Raw genomic sequence first — 19,469 nt, 5'->3', positions numbered from 1 at the left:
CTATATCAGGAGAACAGTGTCCTGTACAAGATAGATGGCAGAACCTGTAAACAGTTGAATATAGCCATAACCATAATCAGTCTAATTACTCATTTAATCTTTTTCAGGAGAAGCGTAAAAGGCAAGCAGAGATTGAAGATAAGAGAAGACAGTTGGATGACCTTGTTCTGCAACTTCAGCATCTCAAAGTAAGAAATACCCTCTGGTACTCTTTAACAGTCTCTCTTACAGCTTTGGTACACCAAAACAGTCCAGTTTAGGATTTGGAGCAACCTGACAAAGAGCTGGGGGGTTTTTTTCTATTTCATTTTGTGACGTAGACTAAAATTCATTTGTGTGCAAAAAATTACTCACATGCAAACTTCTACAGGTATTCCAAGGAAAATCTTCTTGCTGTGTCAAGGAACTTTTTAGTGTTTACATTTTAAACTGTGAAACATTTATAATACTATAGCAGTTTTGGTTTACTGTCACTTCAGTTAAAGTAATTTAGTAAAATTTCAGCAAATTTCCCATGAATGGTAGTCTGTATGAGGAGAAATGCCAACCGATATGCAACAATTTACAAACATCTCTGCGTTTCAGGAATGTTTAGTATCTTATCAGATAGATGAGGATTTGCCTCATTTAGACAGAATAGGTCTGTATCATAATTGCTCACATTTTATGCTAGTTACATTTTACAAAAACAAATGTGGCCAAGTTTAAAGTGGTTCTCAAAATAGTTGTTGTTCTCAAATCCTCTTAAGAAAAGACAACTTTAGATGGAAAAGGCAGACATATTACATGAGCACATTGAGGTAAGACACAGAATAAATACTCTATTAGCAATCGTTTAACATCTAGCTTGCTCCTCATACCATGGCATGGTGGAAGATTACAGGCAGGACTGGAAACACATAAATGGCACAGAATATTTACAGGATTGTTTGGGTATTTTATAAAGGAAGTGTAGAGTGAATGAGAAACTAATTTAGGCTGGGAAGAGGAGTCGATCCAGGAAGTGGAATGTTTATTTATCCGTGGGTGTTAGAGCCTGAACCATGTTCTCACTGGAAAAGGGTCTCCAAATGAAGGCAGAACCCAATTGAGAATTGTTGCGGTCACTGGAAAGCATAGTCTTTAGTGCACTCATTTCCTTTTGCTGAAGCTGCATGGTTATTTTAAACACTTACATATATTTTATTTGATATATATTTATTTGGACTACTCGTAGTTGCCACAGGACTTTTTAGCAATTTAATTTACATCAAAGATGTGATATGAGGTCTATTGGTTACAAGCATAGTACTTTTCAAATTTCTTCTGGATATTGACTATTGGTTCTAGGATCTACTAATCTGTCTGTATCTTTGAAGCTGTGTGTACTAAGCATCCCTTTAGCACATAATGTGGAATTATGTAATGTGGAGTGTTTACATGATCACTTGCAATCTAATGTACCAGAAGAAATTGTGACACAAGAAGCACCCAAACTAAATTGCTTTGCTACATTATGCAACATTTAGTCATTTTAGGGGTCCTTTATGAGTCTAGTACTCCACCAGTGTCTTCTAGTAAGAATATTGTCTTCACAATAGTGAAAAAGCGGACAGCCCTGTAATTCCAGCCGTTGCACTCGTTACACACACACAGCATGTAGCCACATGCTTTTGACAGTTTGCAAAATGGAGCAGGAGCATCCCTGTTGTACTTGGGACTGACCCCCAGCCCTGCACAGAACAGCTTCACTGAAGAACATGCATGCTATGGCATTATCTGCCTTTGGATGTTTTTCGCATCTATGATTCACATACCGAGGCTGTGCATGTGATATTAAAAGATGAAGTGATGTGCAACAGGGTCAGAGAATAGCAGAGTGGCTACTAGAGTCTGTAGGTCAGAGCAATGTGAAACTGAAGCATCTGAGTATGAACTTAGCATTAGTTTTGCTTGAAAGAGCAAATGGTGACCATATGTTGCAAAAATGCAAAATGTGATCTAATGTCAACTCAATGCATTTTTGGTTTGTTTGTTTTCTGGGTCCAAACTAGTCCAAAGCCATGAGGGAGAGATGGCTTCTTCAAGGGACTCCGACAGGGCCTCACGAGGAACATGAAGGGCGCAGGAAACAGGTTGAGCAGGATGAGTTACATGTAAAGAAACTAGAAGACTCCATTCACAGGTAGCAGTTCATTTGTACATGCACTCACTTCTGCTCTCTGCAGTTTTGCCTTGTCAACCATTTGCTGAAGCTTCTTTTACTTTTGGAGTCTTCAGTTGCTGCATTATGCATCTTCTTCACATGCAAGAAGCTATAAAGTTCCCAAGCTAAAGGAGTGACTTTTTGGGGCTAAATATTTCATTTCCTCCAATAATGTCCATTTAGGAATATGAGATTCTAAACATACAAGTTTCAACATTATCTCTACTCAGAACTAGTATCACAACCCCTTTTTTAATTAAAAGCACTTCAAAGAACAGTTGCTTCCCACTTCTTCTGGTAGATGGTACATTGCGTTGCCCCAGATGTGATTGTAGGACTCCTTCCATGGAATGTTCTTCAGTGCAGTGGAAAACATTTTTTTCTTTTTAATTTTTTTCTTGCTCCTCTATCCTTGAAAAGAAACAATAGAAATAACTAAGAAAGGAGCATTAAGTTTGGTTTAATACCCTTCTCCTTGGAGGCTATAAATAATGCTGTCTCCTGCCAAATTATGTACTTTTTATATCAATCAGAATACTCAAAAACACTGACAATGGCTTTTTATTAGTTTTTCTATTGGCAGGACTGACTCCATGAGACAAAATAAATTCAGTATGACTGCATAGCAAGTATGACTGCTTAGCAAACACATTACTGTCTAAAATAGGAGTGATATAATGACACTATGAATAGTGGCAGTAACTGGTGTTTGGGAGTTAGAAGTCTGTACATGTTTTATCTTTCTCAGAAGACAAATTGCCCTAATTAGGGCAGGGTGTTTTCATTTTGGGGAGATCCTGAGGTTCTGAATGCTCTAAAATAATCTTAGCTTTGGAGGGCTATAAAACCCAAGTTGGCTCAAGTGGGTAAAAGGCATCTTCCTCTGAAGTGAAGTTTATTTGGTGTGTTGTTTCAGGTAATATTTTGCATAACCACATCCATCCAGTGCTGGATGGTAAGGTGGTGGACACTTCTTGATGTTGCAGAACACAAACAGGCAGTTTTATTGTCTTCCATCTTGACAACCTAATGTGATTTTGTAATTGTTGTGTACAACAGTCATGGTTCGGCAGTAACAGAATACATGTTAAGGCATTATATAATCAGGATAGAAAAAAAGGTAACTGTATTTCATTACAAAAAGCAATAACTAGATTACTTGTGCTTTTTAAAAATGTGATGACTAGCAGGATCACAGTACATTTTTAACAAAGATTGCTTCTTTTTTCTTTCGTCTTATGTATTATATCAGCATCCGCATCAAATGTTCACTGCATTTTTTGAATGTTTAAATATGTTCCATATGTGGTGTTATTACCCAGGATATATTTTGAGTCGTTTACTTCATTCCCTTATAGTTTGTGATTGAAAACAGACATCCATTCCTGAGAGCTTTGTAGTGTGGTTTAAGCTGCTGTATGCATTTCTTTACATTCATTAAGTACAGATATCTTTGTTTATTGTGAAGACTGGATTTTTCAATGTTAACATTTTTGTTTACAAGCTTTGTTATCAGATGATAAACTCCTGCTTACATTCTAGTTACAATGCAGCAGGAGTGAAGAACCTGGATTCCGATCCAGTTTTTCTAAATACAACCCTTCTCAACTGAGTTCTGTGCAATATTCCAACAAAGTGCTACAATTTCAGCATGAAGAATACTGTTTTAACTGATGCCAAAAGAGTCTATCTATCTGGGATATTTATAATGGTGGAGCCTTCCAATTTAACAAGAGTATAGGAATTGGGTATTCTGCAGCAAAGGGACTTATCAGCAATGCTGGACCACTGAGGAAGGGACATGTTGTTCATATGGACAACATTTTTAAGTTGTTCATGAGTCTGCATATGGGAGCTTGTGGAAGCTCATTAGTGGCCATAGTGGCTATCACTGTAGAGGACCAGTGTCCTGAAACCTAATGTGTTAAAAAGTAAAAGTAATTAGATTACTGTATTTTAATATCATAATCTTTTGGATTAGGTTACAAATTCATTTTTAATAGGGTATCAGTAATCTGTGACAGTACATTTTTAAAGTAACCTCCAACCTTGATGATGATGGGGAAGTAAGCGTAGATGGTAACAATTGCACCATGGGTGAAATGGAAATTGGTGTTGTGTGTGTCATGATTGGTGTTAAAACTTTGAAGGGGTTATGATACAGCATGACCTCACCACTGGCTAATTTACTATTCAGTTATGCAATTTGTTGGAAGCATGTTACAGGTCTGATTTGGAGCTGAGGTTATTTTCATTTCTGGAAGGGTTTTCTTCTCATCTTGGGGTGTATCTTGTGAAAACATCTGTGCCATCTCCATTCTCTTATTTACCAGGGTGAACTCTAGCAATATTAGGTCATATCCAAACTCAGCACTTGCTGGGTTTCATATGCACCTTACTGGAACAGAAGATCACTAGGTATTTAACAATCATACTACCATAATGGCCACAGTGGCAGTGAAACCTATTAACTAACACTTCTAATTAGAAATTAATTATAAGGAATTAAATATTCGTTCTAATACATTAAATGCTCTCAATAATACACTGAGCCATTCTAAATCTTTTCAGCATAATATCTTTTGTCCTTCCTGCTATTTTGGATCATCAAATCATGCAAGTACTCTCACATGATGGTCACATTTTAAAAAGCCACTGTTCATGGGCTCTTCATTCTGCTCTCTTGGCGAAGCTGGTATTTTCATCTGTCAGGCCGAGCTGCCACTCTGAATGCTAAAGTATTACCTGTGCTTGTGGCCTGGCAGTAGCTCTTCCTGGATGAGTGGACAGAAGGCTGAGCAGTGTCCTCTGCTCTCCACAGGAGGGGAGGAAGGAACAGAAACCTGTCTGTGACATGAGGAGAGACGGGCCACGGTGCCGAACCCCTGCTTCAAAATAAAAGAGAGCACAAGAAGATGCATTTCACAGCCAATAAAAACCCAGAGGTGGAACATTTACAGCATTTGGCAGATACTCTTATCCAGTGGGATTTGTGTATTTATCAGTATGACTCCATGTGTGCTCTATAGGAATTGGTTCCATGACCCTGGTGTTCCTAGTACCATGCTCTACCTGCTGTACAAGGTGAACTTCAGATGGAATGGCATGAGCCCACTCTTAAAATGGCCACAGTATTTATGAAAACAGAAGAGAAGAAAGTCACGGAAAATGAAAATGTAAATACGTTGCCATAGTTCAATAAGTAAAGGAAGCCAAGTAATTGCAAAGCAAAATGTATTCAGGCTAAGGGTAGTAAACAAAATGTTTGATGTTTATACTGCATCTCCTGTGGCCCAGTTTATTCAGAGTCAAAGATAAAGATACTGCAATAGCATCAAATTCCACTGTAGTGCCATTGCAGTTCTTTTCAGTGCTGTAACATTTTCAGCCATGGCCTTTAACTAAACAGGTATATGCAGCAGTTTGACCATCAAGGCCTAATCAGGCCCACTGGACGCTCAGTTTTGCGATACAATGACGTCTGCAAGCCACTGACAGCCATGTGGCTGCGTGGGAAGATCTAGCTATTGATCGCAGTACAAGCTGTGGGCACAGGTATCACCACTACCAAGACAAAATGAATGCAAGCACAGTTGGACAAAACACGGAGGAGGAAAGCTACAACAACGATTGCCCATCTGAAGTCATCACCTTACATGTGCAGTGGATGTGCAAAGGACTGCCACCCGTGAATCGGCTTATTCAGGCACAAGCGAAGCTGCTTACAATCCAATTTAATTCTCAACCCATGCATTAAATCACTATTCAGACAGATGGAGCTGTGATGATGAATAGGACTGAGAAAACATTATGCCATTGTGAATCATTTTATCTGAGAAATGAGGACTGTCCAAAACCTGTTACTGTTAAAAATGTGTGTTCATTTTTTGGATGAAAAATAATAAAGGTGAAAAACATTGTTAGCTGTCTGGAAAAGGCAGTGTTGGGAAACCTTAGAAATGCAGACACTTTGCTGTTTCTCTTTAAGACACAATTTCTGTGTATATTGCTTTGTGACAGGAGTTCCTAATATGGAAAAATGTGGCACCTGTGCTGTTGAAGTAAGAGGGAAAGAATAAACTTCTGAAAAAATCCTTTTATAGTGAACCTTATATTACATGATTAGGAAAATAGCTTCAGTTATTTATGTACATGCAGTTTCACCTTGTGCTTTTAGGTCAAATATTGTGTCTTGGTGTTTCATGCAGGCCCTTGGTTGAAGATAAATATTACTGTTATTTTGCTTTAACAAAATGAATGTGCAAAAACACTTGTTTTTGTTTTGAATTCTTTTTATGTTAAAGAGCTTTATCACTTCTGGTTGATAACATGAAAAATTTAAGATCCAGATTTGGTCTTTTGTGACTTATACCACAACCATAATTTTACTGACACACTTGGCTTTGAATAGTTTATTTTGGGGGGCTATTAGGCCTTTAATCTTATCCAGTCATATGTTTCAAATGGCCTCTTCAAATGGTCTTAAGGAGGATTTTCCTTTCCTGTGTATCATGCAGGATTATTTGAGACTTTCTCCCTATGATTACTTCGGCCTTTCTGGTCAGTGAAACTTCTGTAAACTCTCCCTGGAGCCATTTCAATCTGGTCTTGGGATGAGAGGAGTGGCAAATGAACTTCCCCCTTTGGAGGCTGCTTCTGTCGCTCATGTCCCTGTGGTTATTGCTCTGTTAGCGATGCAGCTGATGATCACCACATTTTTTGCCTGGAGCTGGAGTAGGGGACACATATATAGGGACCTAAGATACTCTCTCTCTCTATCCGTGAGGCTCCAGATGATGACATAATGTGGAGGAGGCCATTCCCAGCACCAGTTCCTGCTAACCAGAGCCAGATGGAGTTAATGCCACAGGCAGACAGGAAGAGGGAGAAGCTGAGTAGGAAGCCAGGAGTGGGTATGGTGACTCCATGAGGTCATTCATCCTTACAGCCATATGAGTCCAGCAGAAGACAGACTATTGCCCTCACATTGCACTGTGGAAAAACAAAGCCAATCTGATCAAAGGTTCCAAGAGTCATGTGGGATCCAGCAACACCCATCGGAGGATGTGAGCTTGTCATGCAGTGTCAGGGACCATATGGAACAAATTGAGTCTCTCAGTTACACCCTCAGAGGACCCCTCTGTCTTCCGGAGCATAGGCAGTGTGTGCTTTTTTTTTCCAATAACCCCCTACTGGACAAAATATGCAATGCAGGATTTGGGAGCCTAATACATAAAGCCCATTTGGCTGCCAGGTCTTGATTAGGCTGTACAGGGAGCAGGCTGTAGTGGCAGAAACTGCTGCAGTTGCACTATCCAGCCCACTGCCTGAGCCCTGCACAGTGCGCACATTCTCCAGCACACAGCGCTGTGCCCCACTTACAGCCAGGGAGGGAGATATGCAGCTTACTGTTTGACTTATTTTCTGTAAGTCTTGAGTAAGCGATACAGCATTATTGTTGTTATTATGGTATTATTGCACTGCATTGTATTGTTGCACTCGTGTAGTGTGTTGTCTGTTGCACTTATTTTGTGTTGCACCATGGTCCTGGAGGAACATTGTTTCGTTTTTGCTGTGTACTTGTATATAGCTGAAATGGCATTAAAACCTTTTGAACTTGAACTTTGAACAGCTAAGTTTTTGGCTTTGGTTCTACTGTCTCAGGGCTAAGAGCAGATGGTGCAAGAAACTCTAGCAAAATTTGTTATCATATCGGTGGCAATACTGTTATGAAGTTATATTGTAAAAAAAAAAAAAAAAAAAAAAAAAAAAAAAAACACACACACACACTTATGACAACAACCTTAGAATCTCACAAGCAGTAGTTTTTATACTAGTGCGATTGTAGAGTGCGATTGTAGAGTGTATGAACTATGGTTCATATGATGCTGAAGGTATGTGTGGTCACACAAGTCACATAAGATGGCGCTGGTGAGGTCGGCTGCCGTCACAACTGCTCCGACCGCACTGCACTTTTTTCGCTCTTTTCGCAATTTTCGCCTTCTCTCCTTCTTTTAAAACTCGTTTCTCTGCACTACGATGCGCATCTCCTACAACAGAGACGTCCTTGCAAGGCATTTCACTGCCAGTGTATGTGTATGACTTTGTACGTGACAAATAAACTTTGATTTGATTTGAATTGTAATTTTTCTTTCCTGCTTTCTACCTGTTAAGTACTAGTAATGCTGTTGCACTGGCATAAATTCACCACTAGGAGGCTAAAAAGAGCTATTGTTCCTAAAATGCTGGAAATTGTTAATGTGCACACTTTTCCAAAAGCTTTTCTTTCAGGTTTTACTTCCGCATAAGCAGATGAATTCTCTTGGGCTTCTATTTTATACCTATCCTTATAGACTTTTTATAGACTTTTTATGTATGGGTTTTATGTAAAGTTTGTATCAATTAATAAATAATGAACTTTTTTTTATCTATGAAATAAGTATACAAGGGTTAACTATGCAAGATATATATATATATATATATATATATATATATATATATATATATATATATATATATATATATATATATATCTTTTGCACATGTATGTATGTATGTATGTATGTATGTGTATCCTCAGCTGGAGAAAGAATTGACTGCAAGGGTGAAACATTTCCTTCATAGCCTGTCTAGCCAAAGCCATTATTGAGCTTTAAAAAATGCAGTCCACTCACAATCACAAAGGATAGCAAGGACTGTCCTGTGAATGATAATAATGATAATGATAATTCACTGGAATTAGAGTAGTAGACATTTTTGAATTAAGTTACCAAACTTTAGAGCAAAATATTTTGGTGTGATTTTAATGTAGAATGTCATAACCAACAGCCAATGACGTAAAGGGGCACACTGGAGCCTTAACATGGTTTGTAATGTTGTATGTTTGTTAATAACAGAGATTGTGGTTGCAGCTGGCTAATGAGAAACCTGAATGGTGTTGTCCTTTTAGGTTTCAGTGAGTGTGTACTACAGTCTGAAAGAAACATAAAGCCATAAAGGCATTCCAAGTGCTTGATTCCAATTGCTATATGTGCAAGGGCCATAGTCTCCTTGAATGGCAATGAACAGCCAGAAGCTCCTAGAGAAAAGTGTGTTCTCATCACATGCCTGGTTATTGTGACATCACGCTCTCTCCTGTTGTCAGCCAGGACATAGAGTTCATAGAGGTTTGTGGTATAATGGTCTTAAGAACTCAGGTTATATATGAGCCTGATCAAAGTCAAGTATCTCAGACAATGTTACATCTCAAAGCATTCATTATAATATATCTTCTCGGCATGTTTAGACAGTGGATGCCCATTTTGAATGTGGACTGTTAGAAATCGTGGGAAGGCTCTGTGGCCTTTGTTATTGTGGTGAAAACAATAGCAGGAAATTCATTTTGGGTGGAGGCAGAATGGGTTCCTCAGCTTCTGGCTTCCTCATTGGCTGCCAGCATTCAGTATGAGTGAGATGCAGGCCCTCTGGGACAAGGGAAGAATTTAGGCGTGCGTGTGTGCTTTAAAGCAGATGGATCTCATTCATGTTTGCACTCTCTGACTGTCTAGGTGACCTTTCATGCAATATACCAACTCATTTAGCCACATGGTTGCATGCTTTGTAGCTGTAGCATGCTTCACTGAAAAAAAATCGTCTGAACTATTATAACAGTAACGAGAACAGTAATGAGAAGTTGATATTGCTGATATTTTTACCTTTGATTATTAATTATTTGCTTACAGATATATGCTTCCATATACTGTTCCAACCAATGTATTAAAGTAGCATGCATGCCCAAAGACAGAGTGAGCACAATTGTAATTTTGTTCAGTATAATCCATTACATGCAGCAACTCTTCTAGCCTGGTGCACTCTGCCATAACACAAGTTTAAGTGAGCTACAAGACATGTAATTCTGCAAATAATACTCCTTAAAGAAAAACATGATTATCTACTTTAAAACTGTGATTTTAAACCCAGAGATTTAGATGCCTGATCCCAGCCTTGTCTAGTTAGCAGGATCGCTGTTCAAAGATCATGTATGGCTTTCATTTTCAGCTCCTACTGAGGAATTACTAGGAGCAATCTGAAGTCTATATCTATCAATCTGCTTCAACTATTAATGTGGGGTCCACAACCTCATCTGGCAATATCGGTGCATTTATTAAAATACAGAAAAATGTCTGACCAACACAACCCCCCTCATAAATATTCACCCTGGTACATTAATGTTTTACTGCTTGCTCATGACTGGGCCCTTCCACTCTCATGTAGAGCGTTGGGATTGAAAATTGCCTGTGGGTGACTGACATACACTGGGACATACTGCCACAGATAAATGCAGCGGTTTACGTAATGCAAGTATCATCTTTCCCAGTTTAGCTGACTCTGCATATCATTCTAATAAAACAGAGACCTGTAGTTGAGCAGAAATTTGGATGAGGTTTTTTCTGGAATTTATGTTTTAATCTAGACTGCTTAGAGTCACTCATTAATGGGCAAAGTTTGCAGTTTGCAATCATAGCCATTTTACTGTAATAAAATCATACAGATGACTTAATATAATTAAACTTCAGCTAGATGCCAATTGTTGCCTACACCCGTTAAATTGCTCCATGAGAAAAATAATATAACAGGGTATTAACTGAAATTACTTTGATATACTCCAATGTTTTTTAGATGATACAATGTGTAGGGTGATAGTATGTCTGTGATTTGGTGATTGGGTGTCTGTTGTATCAGGGATGGTTGTAACAGGTGGAATATTGTTTTTGTGATTTCTGCAGATTGGAATCAGAGATTGGTCTGTTGGAGAATGAAGAATCACAAATATCAGCTAAAGAGCAAGTGCTGAGAGAAAGACTACGTGAAACAGAGCACTCTATTGAAGATCTACAGAAAGTAAGATGTACTAACTATTCCTCTTACAATGAAAGCTTGCAGAGGTTCCCACACACATATACACATGTAGTCTTCTAGCTGCAGCTTGCTACAGGGTATGAGGAACAGAGAGGCGAAGTATGTAAAACTAAATGTTGAGAAAATGTGCCAGGCTTTATTTAGCTTGGGAGGGAACAGAAGGGTTTTTTCCATTTTAATCCATATCACAATCAAAGTTTCAAACCACAAAGTTTGAACATGCCTTCCTCAGTCTGATTTTGTAATGGGGTGTCTTTCTTTTTTCTGTTTGCAGAGTCTGCAGAACCAGGATAGAGGTATGGGTCCAGTGGTCTAGGCATGACAAACTATTAATAACATATCTTTGTCTTAATATTTAGCTAGTAAATTCCAAAAAGTGCTACAAAAAGTGCTTTAAATTCCAAAAAGTGCTCCAAATATCCCATCTTATCTTTGCAGAAAAAGATTAAATACTCTTCCAAGTTCAACAACTTGTTTGTTAAACTTGTCAAACTCATGATATATTGTATATGGCTATGTGAAGCAGCTAAAATATCTACCAGGTACCAGCACATGCATTCCCTGCCCCTATGCCTATATCTGAGGCAATGGTGTCCATATCATTTACATCAGCCCCCTGACCAGTTTACCTCCTGCCTCAGCTAGACCATTGAATTCCACAGACAAGGCAATGATTATGCATTTTGTTTACAGTGATCCACCTATTCATGGGTAATCCCTCCAGCACAGTATCACAATTGTTTTGCCTTAATATGCTCTCCCTGTTTTTGCTATCTAAGCAACGAGCTGATTTGAAGGACAATCCATGTGCGGGGGGGGGGGGGGGGTTCAGACAACAGGAATCCAGTTTAATATCCTCTTCTGCTCAACAGATTCAGTGAACTACATCTGTTCTCAGATCCCCAACCTCCCAGAGCTGAACTCTCAAACTCTAGCCACAGCTTCTAGAGATCACCAGCTCCCAAGTAAACCTGGTAGGTGCTTGCAGGAGTTGTGGGCAGGGCAGGGGTGGTACTGGCTTCAGAATCAGGGCATGATCATAAAGATTACAGATGGAGGTGCGGTGAGTCAGAAAGACAGAAAGAGACAGAGGTACATGTTCAAAAAACAAACCTTCAGGTTAAAGTAAAGACTTAAAGCTGCTTCTTTGATGCAGAGTGAACATTTGTCCAGGAACAGTCTTAGACATAGGTGGTCTGGAGTGTCACCAAACCTCTAGCCAAATGTGCTGCTAAGGGAACCATATGTTCTGACTTTTGTTTTTTATGATAACTTTCCATAAAAGTGTTTTTACCTTCTACCTCACTTTGAAGAATCCCTCATTTAAGACCTTTAAACAACCTTCCAATTCAGTAAAAAAAAGAAAAAAAAGATTAGATTTTTCACTTATTTTTAAAACCAAGTATCTAAGTGAACATATTTTTAGAAAAGAGCACCTTAGCATCCAAGCAGTTGTCATCAGCAAGAAATAAAAAGGAGGAAGTGGACTAGTGACAACAAACATATTCATTAGAATATGTGGGGAACTAACTATATATGTAGATTATAAGATACTGCTTGATAAAAAATTCACCCAGTATTTAAGTCTTATTACAAATACATGAATCATTTGCATAATCATAATGGGCATGACAAGCAGGGGTTTGTGTGCTTATATCTTGCTTTCCATTGTTTGTATTTGACTCTTTCTATTAATCTTACATTTACATCAGTATATTAACTTGCTGTCTTGCTTGAGGTTTGCAGTATTTCAGTAAAATTAACAGTAGTGCAGGAATTGAGAGTAGATAGGTGTGATGAGCAAGGAATAGCTTTTAACTGATCTGGTTGGCTGGCATTTCAGCTGTAAAGGATGGTAGGTTCAATTTATTTTTGTGACTTACTGTAACTAATTTTCTTTGGAAAATGTACACAACGTGGAGTATGCTGCATTGAAAATATGGTCACTAATAAGTATTCATGAATTGACAGCTTTCCACACTGCTCTAATGCATGACAAAGCACACTACGTGGACATTAACACACACCCCTTTGCACTCTCCCCAATCTCTGAAGCGGTATACGCCATGAAGATCAGTGTTGAAAAGGACCAGAAGACAGGTGACACCAAGATCCTATCTGCCTTGCCTGTTAACCCTGAGGACGCCCACCAGCAGGGCATTAAGGTCTACGATGATGGGCACAAGATAGTCTACGAGGTGCGATCAGGCAGCTCCACCATGGTGGAGAACGGTGTGCACTCATGGAGCTCCGACGAGGTGGAGGAGCTTATGCAGCGCATGGGCCACACCCACCCATGGCCCGATGGCACCCAAGTAATCAAGGGGCCAGTCAGGCCTGAGGCTGCAGACAGAGTCAGGGAGGAGGCAGTGTACAGGGAGGTGGGGCTGACAGCAGCAAGAAGGGAGCAGGGCATTGCTCCACACCCTGGCCACGCCCCACAAAACTACGAAGGGGAGGTGAGGGAGATGCCTGCAGCCACAGTTGATAAGCCCGTCACCATGATTTTCATGGGCTACCACAGTGTGGAGAATGAGGAGGATACCAAGAAGTTGCTGGGCTTTGACGGCACGATCAAGGCCGAGATTGTGCTCATTGACGAGGATGACGAGAAGTCCCTACGTGAGAAGACCGTCACGGACATCTCAACGGTGGATGGCAATGCTGCCGACCTGGTCTCTGGCCGGCCTCTGTCTGAAGCCACTGAACTGTCCTCTGAGGGCAAGGATGAAAGCTCAGCCAAGGAGACCCTGCCTGCAGGTACTGAAAAGAAAAAACGCTGCCACTGCTGTACTGTCATGTGACCTTTCTCCCCTCTTAACCTTTCTTTCCTGGAGCCCATTCACCAAGGCTCTGCCTCTCTTCCAAAACAACAACAACAACAACAAAAAATCCTCACCTTCTTACTAACAGCACTTCCACATCTGTGATGCAAGAAAAGCATACGTCTCTGTCTTCTGTGACCTACTTTTCACAGAATAGCTGTCTCTCTTATTGTCTGGGATGGAACCCACAGTAGGATGTCAAAGAAGCATTGGTCGAGGAAGAGAGGTCCATAGCATAGCATATGTCCAAAATGTTTGGGGTAAATCATTTACAATATGAGGGTAATCCACAATATTATATGATGAAGGAGCATAGTGAACAGAGAAAGAAAGTACTAACCCAGGTAATTGTACAGAATATCTATGAAAATAAAAGTTATATAAAAGATAGTCTTAATCCTGGGCATCCCAAAATAATCAACATTTGATACTTTTAGAGAGCTTTATATAATGCTGTAGCAAACATATATTTAGCTTATTGTTGAAAACGCATCTGATCTATATATGAAAGATATAGATACCTATAGATACACATGGCCCTGTGCCTGTTGCCTGTACCGATATTGTTCAGTGGCCTTACTGGAGCATCACAGCCACCATCATATGCTTGGTTTGTCTTTCATCCTCCACTGTTCTCATTTAGACTACCTAAATGAATAGCTCTTATAAATTGGGCAGATCTTGCCTGTGTACACCTCTGTACTTCCAAGAAGAAGAGAAAAAAAAAAAAAGCGATCACTGAATATTTTAATTAATCAATACAAAATGACTCCAAAAGCAAGTTATGATGAATTATTATACCAATGGTATCTTTTATAAAAGGTTTATAGCAACCTTAGTCACCAGTCATATCCTATTTGATTGCTCTGCTCCATTTATGGCAGATTTCTTTATAAAGTTTTTCTGCTGGAAAATGATTAACAAAGATTTGGATTTGAACTGAAGTGCTAGGCACTGTCATTTATTACTATTAAATCCACTGGTACAGCAAAAAGCCATGGTGTAGCATGCTACTACTTTACAGAGAAACATGGTGCTGAGTGTTATGGGACCCTTATGGTACTTTTATATAATCAGAAGTGTCATTAGCAACTATTGTATGTTGCACAATTACAAATACTTAAGACTATCATCAGCATCACCAGTACTGAAAATGTCCCCAAGCTTGAATGTTCTTAGATATACATATAAAGAACAGAACGTGGTTCTCTACAGATAACAGATATACAAAGCATCATCTGAATACAAGGTTCTCAAGTAACAGTGGCTAGCACTTTACCAATACCTTCATTTTCAACAGCACTAGTAGTGTTTTACAGCGAATTAGTTCATAAACATACACTAAACATCGTTAATGCTAGCAGTATTCACATTTCGTTATTAAGTGAGGAATCACAAACGTGACTTTGGTTGTAGACACAATACATCTATACATAAACAGTATAGAAAGATTTTGCTCAAATGATTGCTAATATGTATTGCTATTGAAGTCCAGAAGTGATTTTAATACAGTATATATGCATTTATATTTGTAATGCACACCTGAATGCCATACAGACATCTTGGTGTAGACTCCAGGGGTACAGCTTATTTATTTGTAATTTATTCACTAATGCTGACAGCTTTGCTGTGTCTGTAATCACTTGTATCCCTGTCCCTCCTCTGCTGAAAGAGAACACACACAAACACAATATCAGTGCCATAGTTCGTCATATCACACAAAGATAATGATTCTTAAACAAGGAACTTATTGTAATGTTTCCACTCAAAACAAGCGAGAGATAGAATGCATGTGCAGGGGGCAGTTTATGAACAGAGGAAAAACACAATCACTGAGGGCAAAATAACAGGGACAAGGAGAAGACACTGAGGCAAAATGTTACACAAACTAAACAAACCAAAAAACAATGGCAAACCAACGAGCACAATATGAAACACGACAGAACAAACATAACTTACCAAAATAACCAACAAAGTAGAAGGGCAAACACAGGGTACAAATAAGCAAAACAATCATGCACTAAACAGACTCAGGTGAACATGGGACAGGGAGAACCAAAACACGAACCGGAACGAAGGAGCAGACAATGGGCGGCGAAAACGAAGCCAAGGAACAGAGGCAGAGACCCAAAGGAAAACAGACACAACTGGGAAAATACAGAAATAGGGACGCCAGGAGGGCAGCCATTGCTTACACCTATTGATGAGTAACTTATTAATGAGTAATTTATTGGTTATCTCAACTAAAGGAAATCACTTTTTTCAATGCTTTCATATTTCATTATGCATCCCTTATTCAAGAGCCCGCAAACAGTGTGAGGTTGACGCCTTATGTGGTCTACTTCTATGGGAACTCTTAGGTGCAGGATTCGTGAGCTAACTTGACTGTTCCTGTTTGAAATAGGAGGGTTTTTTATCAATAAGAAAAAAGAATCTATGGGAATCCAGCAGTCACATGCAATTGTCTTTATTCCCAGTTGAGATTTTTTTTTAAATCTACTTTATGGCACAAAGCAGGTAATAAGGTAAACATTTCAGGTAAGGTATTAGAAGATGTTATTGTGTTCACAGTCTAGCTATTGCTTGTATAAATATTTGTTCCCAAAAACAGTGAAATATATCGCTAAAACTTGATCAGCAAATTAATATTTTCCCCTAATGTCCCTAAATTCCAATAGAATTTTGTCACTTGTGGTTAAAATCAGTTATGCAGCTGTTATACATTCTGTATAAATACATGTGTGGCAAGTTACAGTAATACCCAATATTATGTATAATGACATTTTACAGTCTTTTACAGTTATTATAACAGTCTTTTCTAGTTTTTTGTCTTTGAGAAGAGTCAATGCCAAATGTTATTAAAATGTCATTTAGCTTGTAGGTTAGAAAATCCAAAACACATTTATTTGTAGAAGTTTGTAATATCACAACTACAAGTAGAGCATTACTTTAGGTTCTACTGAAAAAATCAACAGAAGTTAAAAAAATTTATTGACTTTCAGCTGTGTTCAATATTCATCACAGCAAAGAAGACACATTCAAAAACAGCACAGCCATGAGGGAAACCACGTAACTCATTCCAGCAACAAGAATTTGATGATTCTGTATTTCACATTTTGGAGAACATGTTTGAAGCAAAGGTTTGAAGCACATAACCACTCTAAACACTCTAAGATCATCAGAGCTATTGAACAGAGACAAATGACACCTTCTCCTTGACATGTTATGATGATTTGCAGTGTTTAGGTGAAGCTGACAACCTCACTGTAACCAGTATAGCTATATAAAATAATACTGGGTACCTGTGGAAGCCAGCTGCAGATGCCTAAAGACACACTGGCACATGCTGTCTAGCACCCGGTTTCTCAGCATCTTACTGCCAAACCAAACCCCACGAGACTGAGGCCCCCCAGCATCTGTACCACAGTTCTTGCCTGAGCTCAAAGGGACAAATCCAACTTGAGATACTGCTGTGCTTTTTATTGAGATTCTTCTGTATTTTTGTAAACCTGAAGTGTAATTTTTTAACTGTTCCATTTCTCCTTTCCTTTTTTAAAGATGACTACTAGAATTGCTCTGTGTATTTCTCCATCTTGCTCTCTCTTTCTCTCCACCGCACCATTTCTTCAGCACAGACTGATGGCTGCTATGCTGTAACAGTGGCTTTTCTCCCCGTATGTATGGTAAATCTAGTTCAATAAACAGCTTTTTTTTTTACCGTGCCTACCTTCCTGTGTCTGTGCAGTGGTTCTTTCTCTAACTTACATGTCCAGCACCTGGGCATTCACTAGCACTACTTCTCCAGGCTGGGCCCTGATGCCCCCCTCAACCTGGCCAGCCACATTAACTTCACGCAGGCATTTTCTGCACCTTCTTTCTCTCTACCTGCCTCTGTCTATCATATCAGTCAAGACTGCATGCCCAGTGCAAAACTACACTAACTCTTCAGGCTTTCCTTACTGACTACCAAAACTACTAAAGCCTGTCGAGCATCAATTGAGACACCCCCCCACCCCCACCTAGCTCAAGGTTGGTACCCAGTTTTTAGGGTGGCTTGTTAGTGCGGTAGTGTTAGTGCCTGTGGTATTGGTCTCTTCATGCCCAGATCACTTTTAATTTAAATGACTCCACAAATATGTGCTACAAGGTTTTTGTTCAAAGTACCCACGTACACTGTGTTCTGGTATAATGATCAATAATCCATTAGACAAATTCAGTTTTATAAATGCACTTTTCTGGACTGAGCTGAAGTCAATCCTAGAAATACAAAAAAAACACTGCATCCTACCCTCAACCTCACAAGCCTCAGTACAAGGCCCCAGTGTGAAGAAAAATAAAATATGACCACTCACTGGAATGGTAAGACAAGAAAAATGTATACAACAATCTAAATATAATCTCACCCATTTATGGTTAGGTCCAGTAAACCTCTTATTTGGATAAATACCAGGGACCTCAAGAAAATAAAGAGAATGTGGAAGGTTAACACCAAGGTTGTCCCAGTGATGATAGGAACACTTGAGGCTCTGACTGCTAAGATGGAGGAGTGGTTCCAACAGATCCCAGGAATTAATTATATGAGTCCAGAAGAGAGCAATCCTAGGAACAGTCAACATACTGTGCTGCCTCCTCAAACTCAGTGGCCTGAGGTAAAGGGCCCAAATGTGAGGAGAAAAGATGCAAGAGTGAGATGAAAATATTTATTTATTTATACATTTACATTTTTTTATTATACAGTGATATCAAATATGACTCAAAATGTCTTGTTATATAAAAAACATTTTTATTCATTCTGCTGAATAGTCAATAAACAAACAAAAATATATAAACTGGCCAAATATATTAAGCTGGCTCAAAAATACAAATATTTTTATACCTAATTTAGAGTAAGGTTCAGTTTGTAACCAGCTACTTGAAAAGAACACTGTCCAAAGAACACATTGCTGTTCAATTGAAAAAAAAAAAAAAATTATATGTTTTAAACATAGTGCAATTCCACTAATGGTTTCCATAGGCTCTGTTTCAACATTACCAAGATTCCATTTTGAACCTAAATTTAACCCTATGCAATGTAAATGTAACTTTTAGCTTTTTGTCATCATCTTGATTCAAGTCAAAGAAAAATATCTCAGATGCTGTGCAAATCCATATGAATCTACTAATAAATTGCTGTGTGATTTTCTTAGGACACTGAAAGCAATATTAAGCTACAGGACTAATGAAATCTTGCCCATTACTTCTGCTTATAATGAAATCAGCTAATATCAAGGTCATAATGTGTATAATTGTGTGGAGGCTATCACTTTTGATTACGTAGTTAAGTCAATAAGACTTAAGAGATGTTAATGGCTGTAGCATAAATTGCTTCTCATTGATTTCTATGTCTTCTACACTTAAGGTGTGCCGACCTCTTACAACTGCGATGCTGTTTTAGTTTGTCATTTCAGCACTGGTACCCAGGATTCCTGAAAGTGCTTACTTTGATGATAAGCACTTGTTTTTGTTATTTAATACTGAAAGCAGCCCAAACATATTTATAATTAATATAATATATAATTAAT

At 38.8% G+C, this 19,469-nt stretch overlaps 1 protein-coding gene across 5 annotated transcripts in view; it reads left to right on the top strand.

Moving 5' to 3' along the window:
* The window catches only part of palm2akap2 (PALM2 and AKAP2 fusion), a 67,339-nt gene that overhangs the window by 13,256 nt on the left and 34,614 nt on the right, over positions 1 to 19,469 (top strand). For 3 of the 5 annotated variants that reach the window (XM_027010345.3, XM_081702295.1, XM_081702297.1), the window contains exons 2-7: positions 108 to 188; positions 2,034 to 2,164; positions 10,951 to 11,065; positions 11,358 to 11,379; positions 11,956 to 12,057; positions 13,139 to 13,843. In XM_027010345.3, coding sequence (XP_026866146.3) covers positions 108 to 188; positions 2,034 to 2,164; positions 10,951 to 11,065; positions 11,358 to 11,379; positions 11,956 to 12,057; positions 13,139 to 13,843 — 1,156 coding nt within the window. The remainder of the gene's footprint in view (positions 1 to 107; positions 189 to 2,033; positions 2,165 to 10,950; positions 11,066 to 11,357; positions 11,380 to 11,955; positions 12,058 to 13,138; positions 13,844 to 19,469) is intronic. The other 2 variants (XM_081702299.1, XM_081702298.1) reach the window with 1 other exon arrangement.

The sequence above is a fragment of the Electrophorus electricus genome, chromosome 19 (genome assembly GCF_041902795.1).
Source record: "Electrophorus electricus isolate QZ-2024a chromosome 19, ASM4190279v1, whole genome shotgun sequence".
Classification (NCBI taxonomy): domain Eukaryota; kingdom Metazoa; phylum Chordata; class Actinopteri; order Gymnotiformes; family Gymnotidae; genus Electrophorus; species Electrophorus electricus.
The sequence above is the reverse complement of the archived record's forward strand: the minus strand, read 5'-3'. Positions and strand labels throughout refer to the sequence as shown.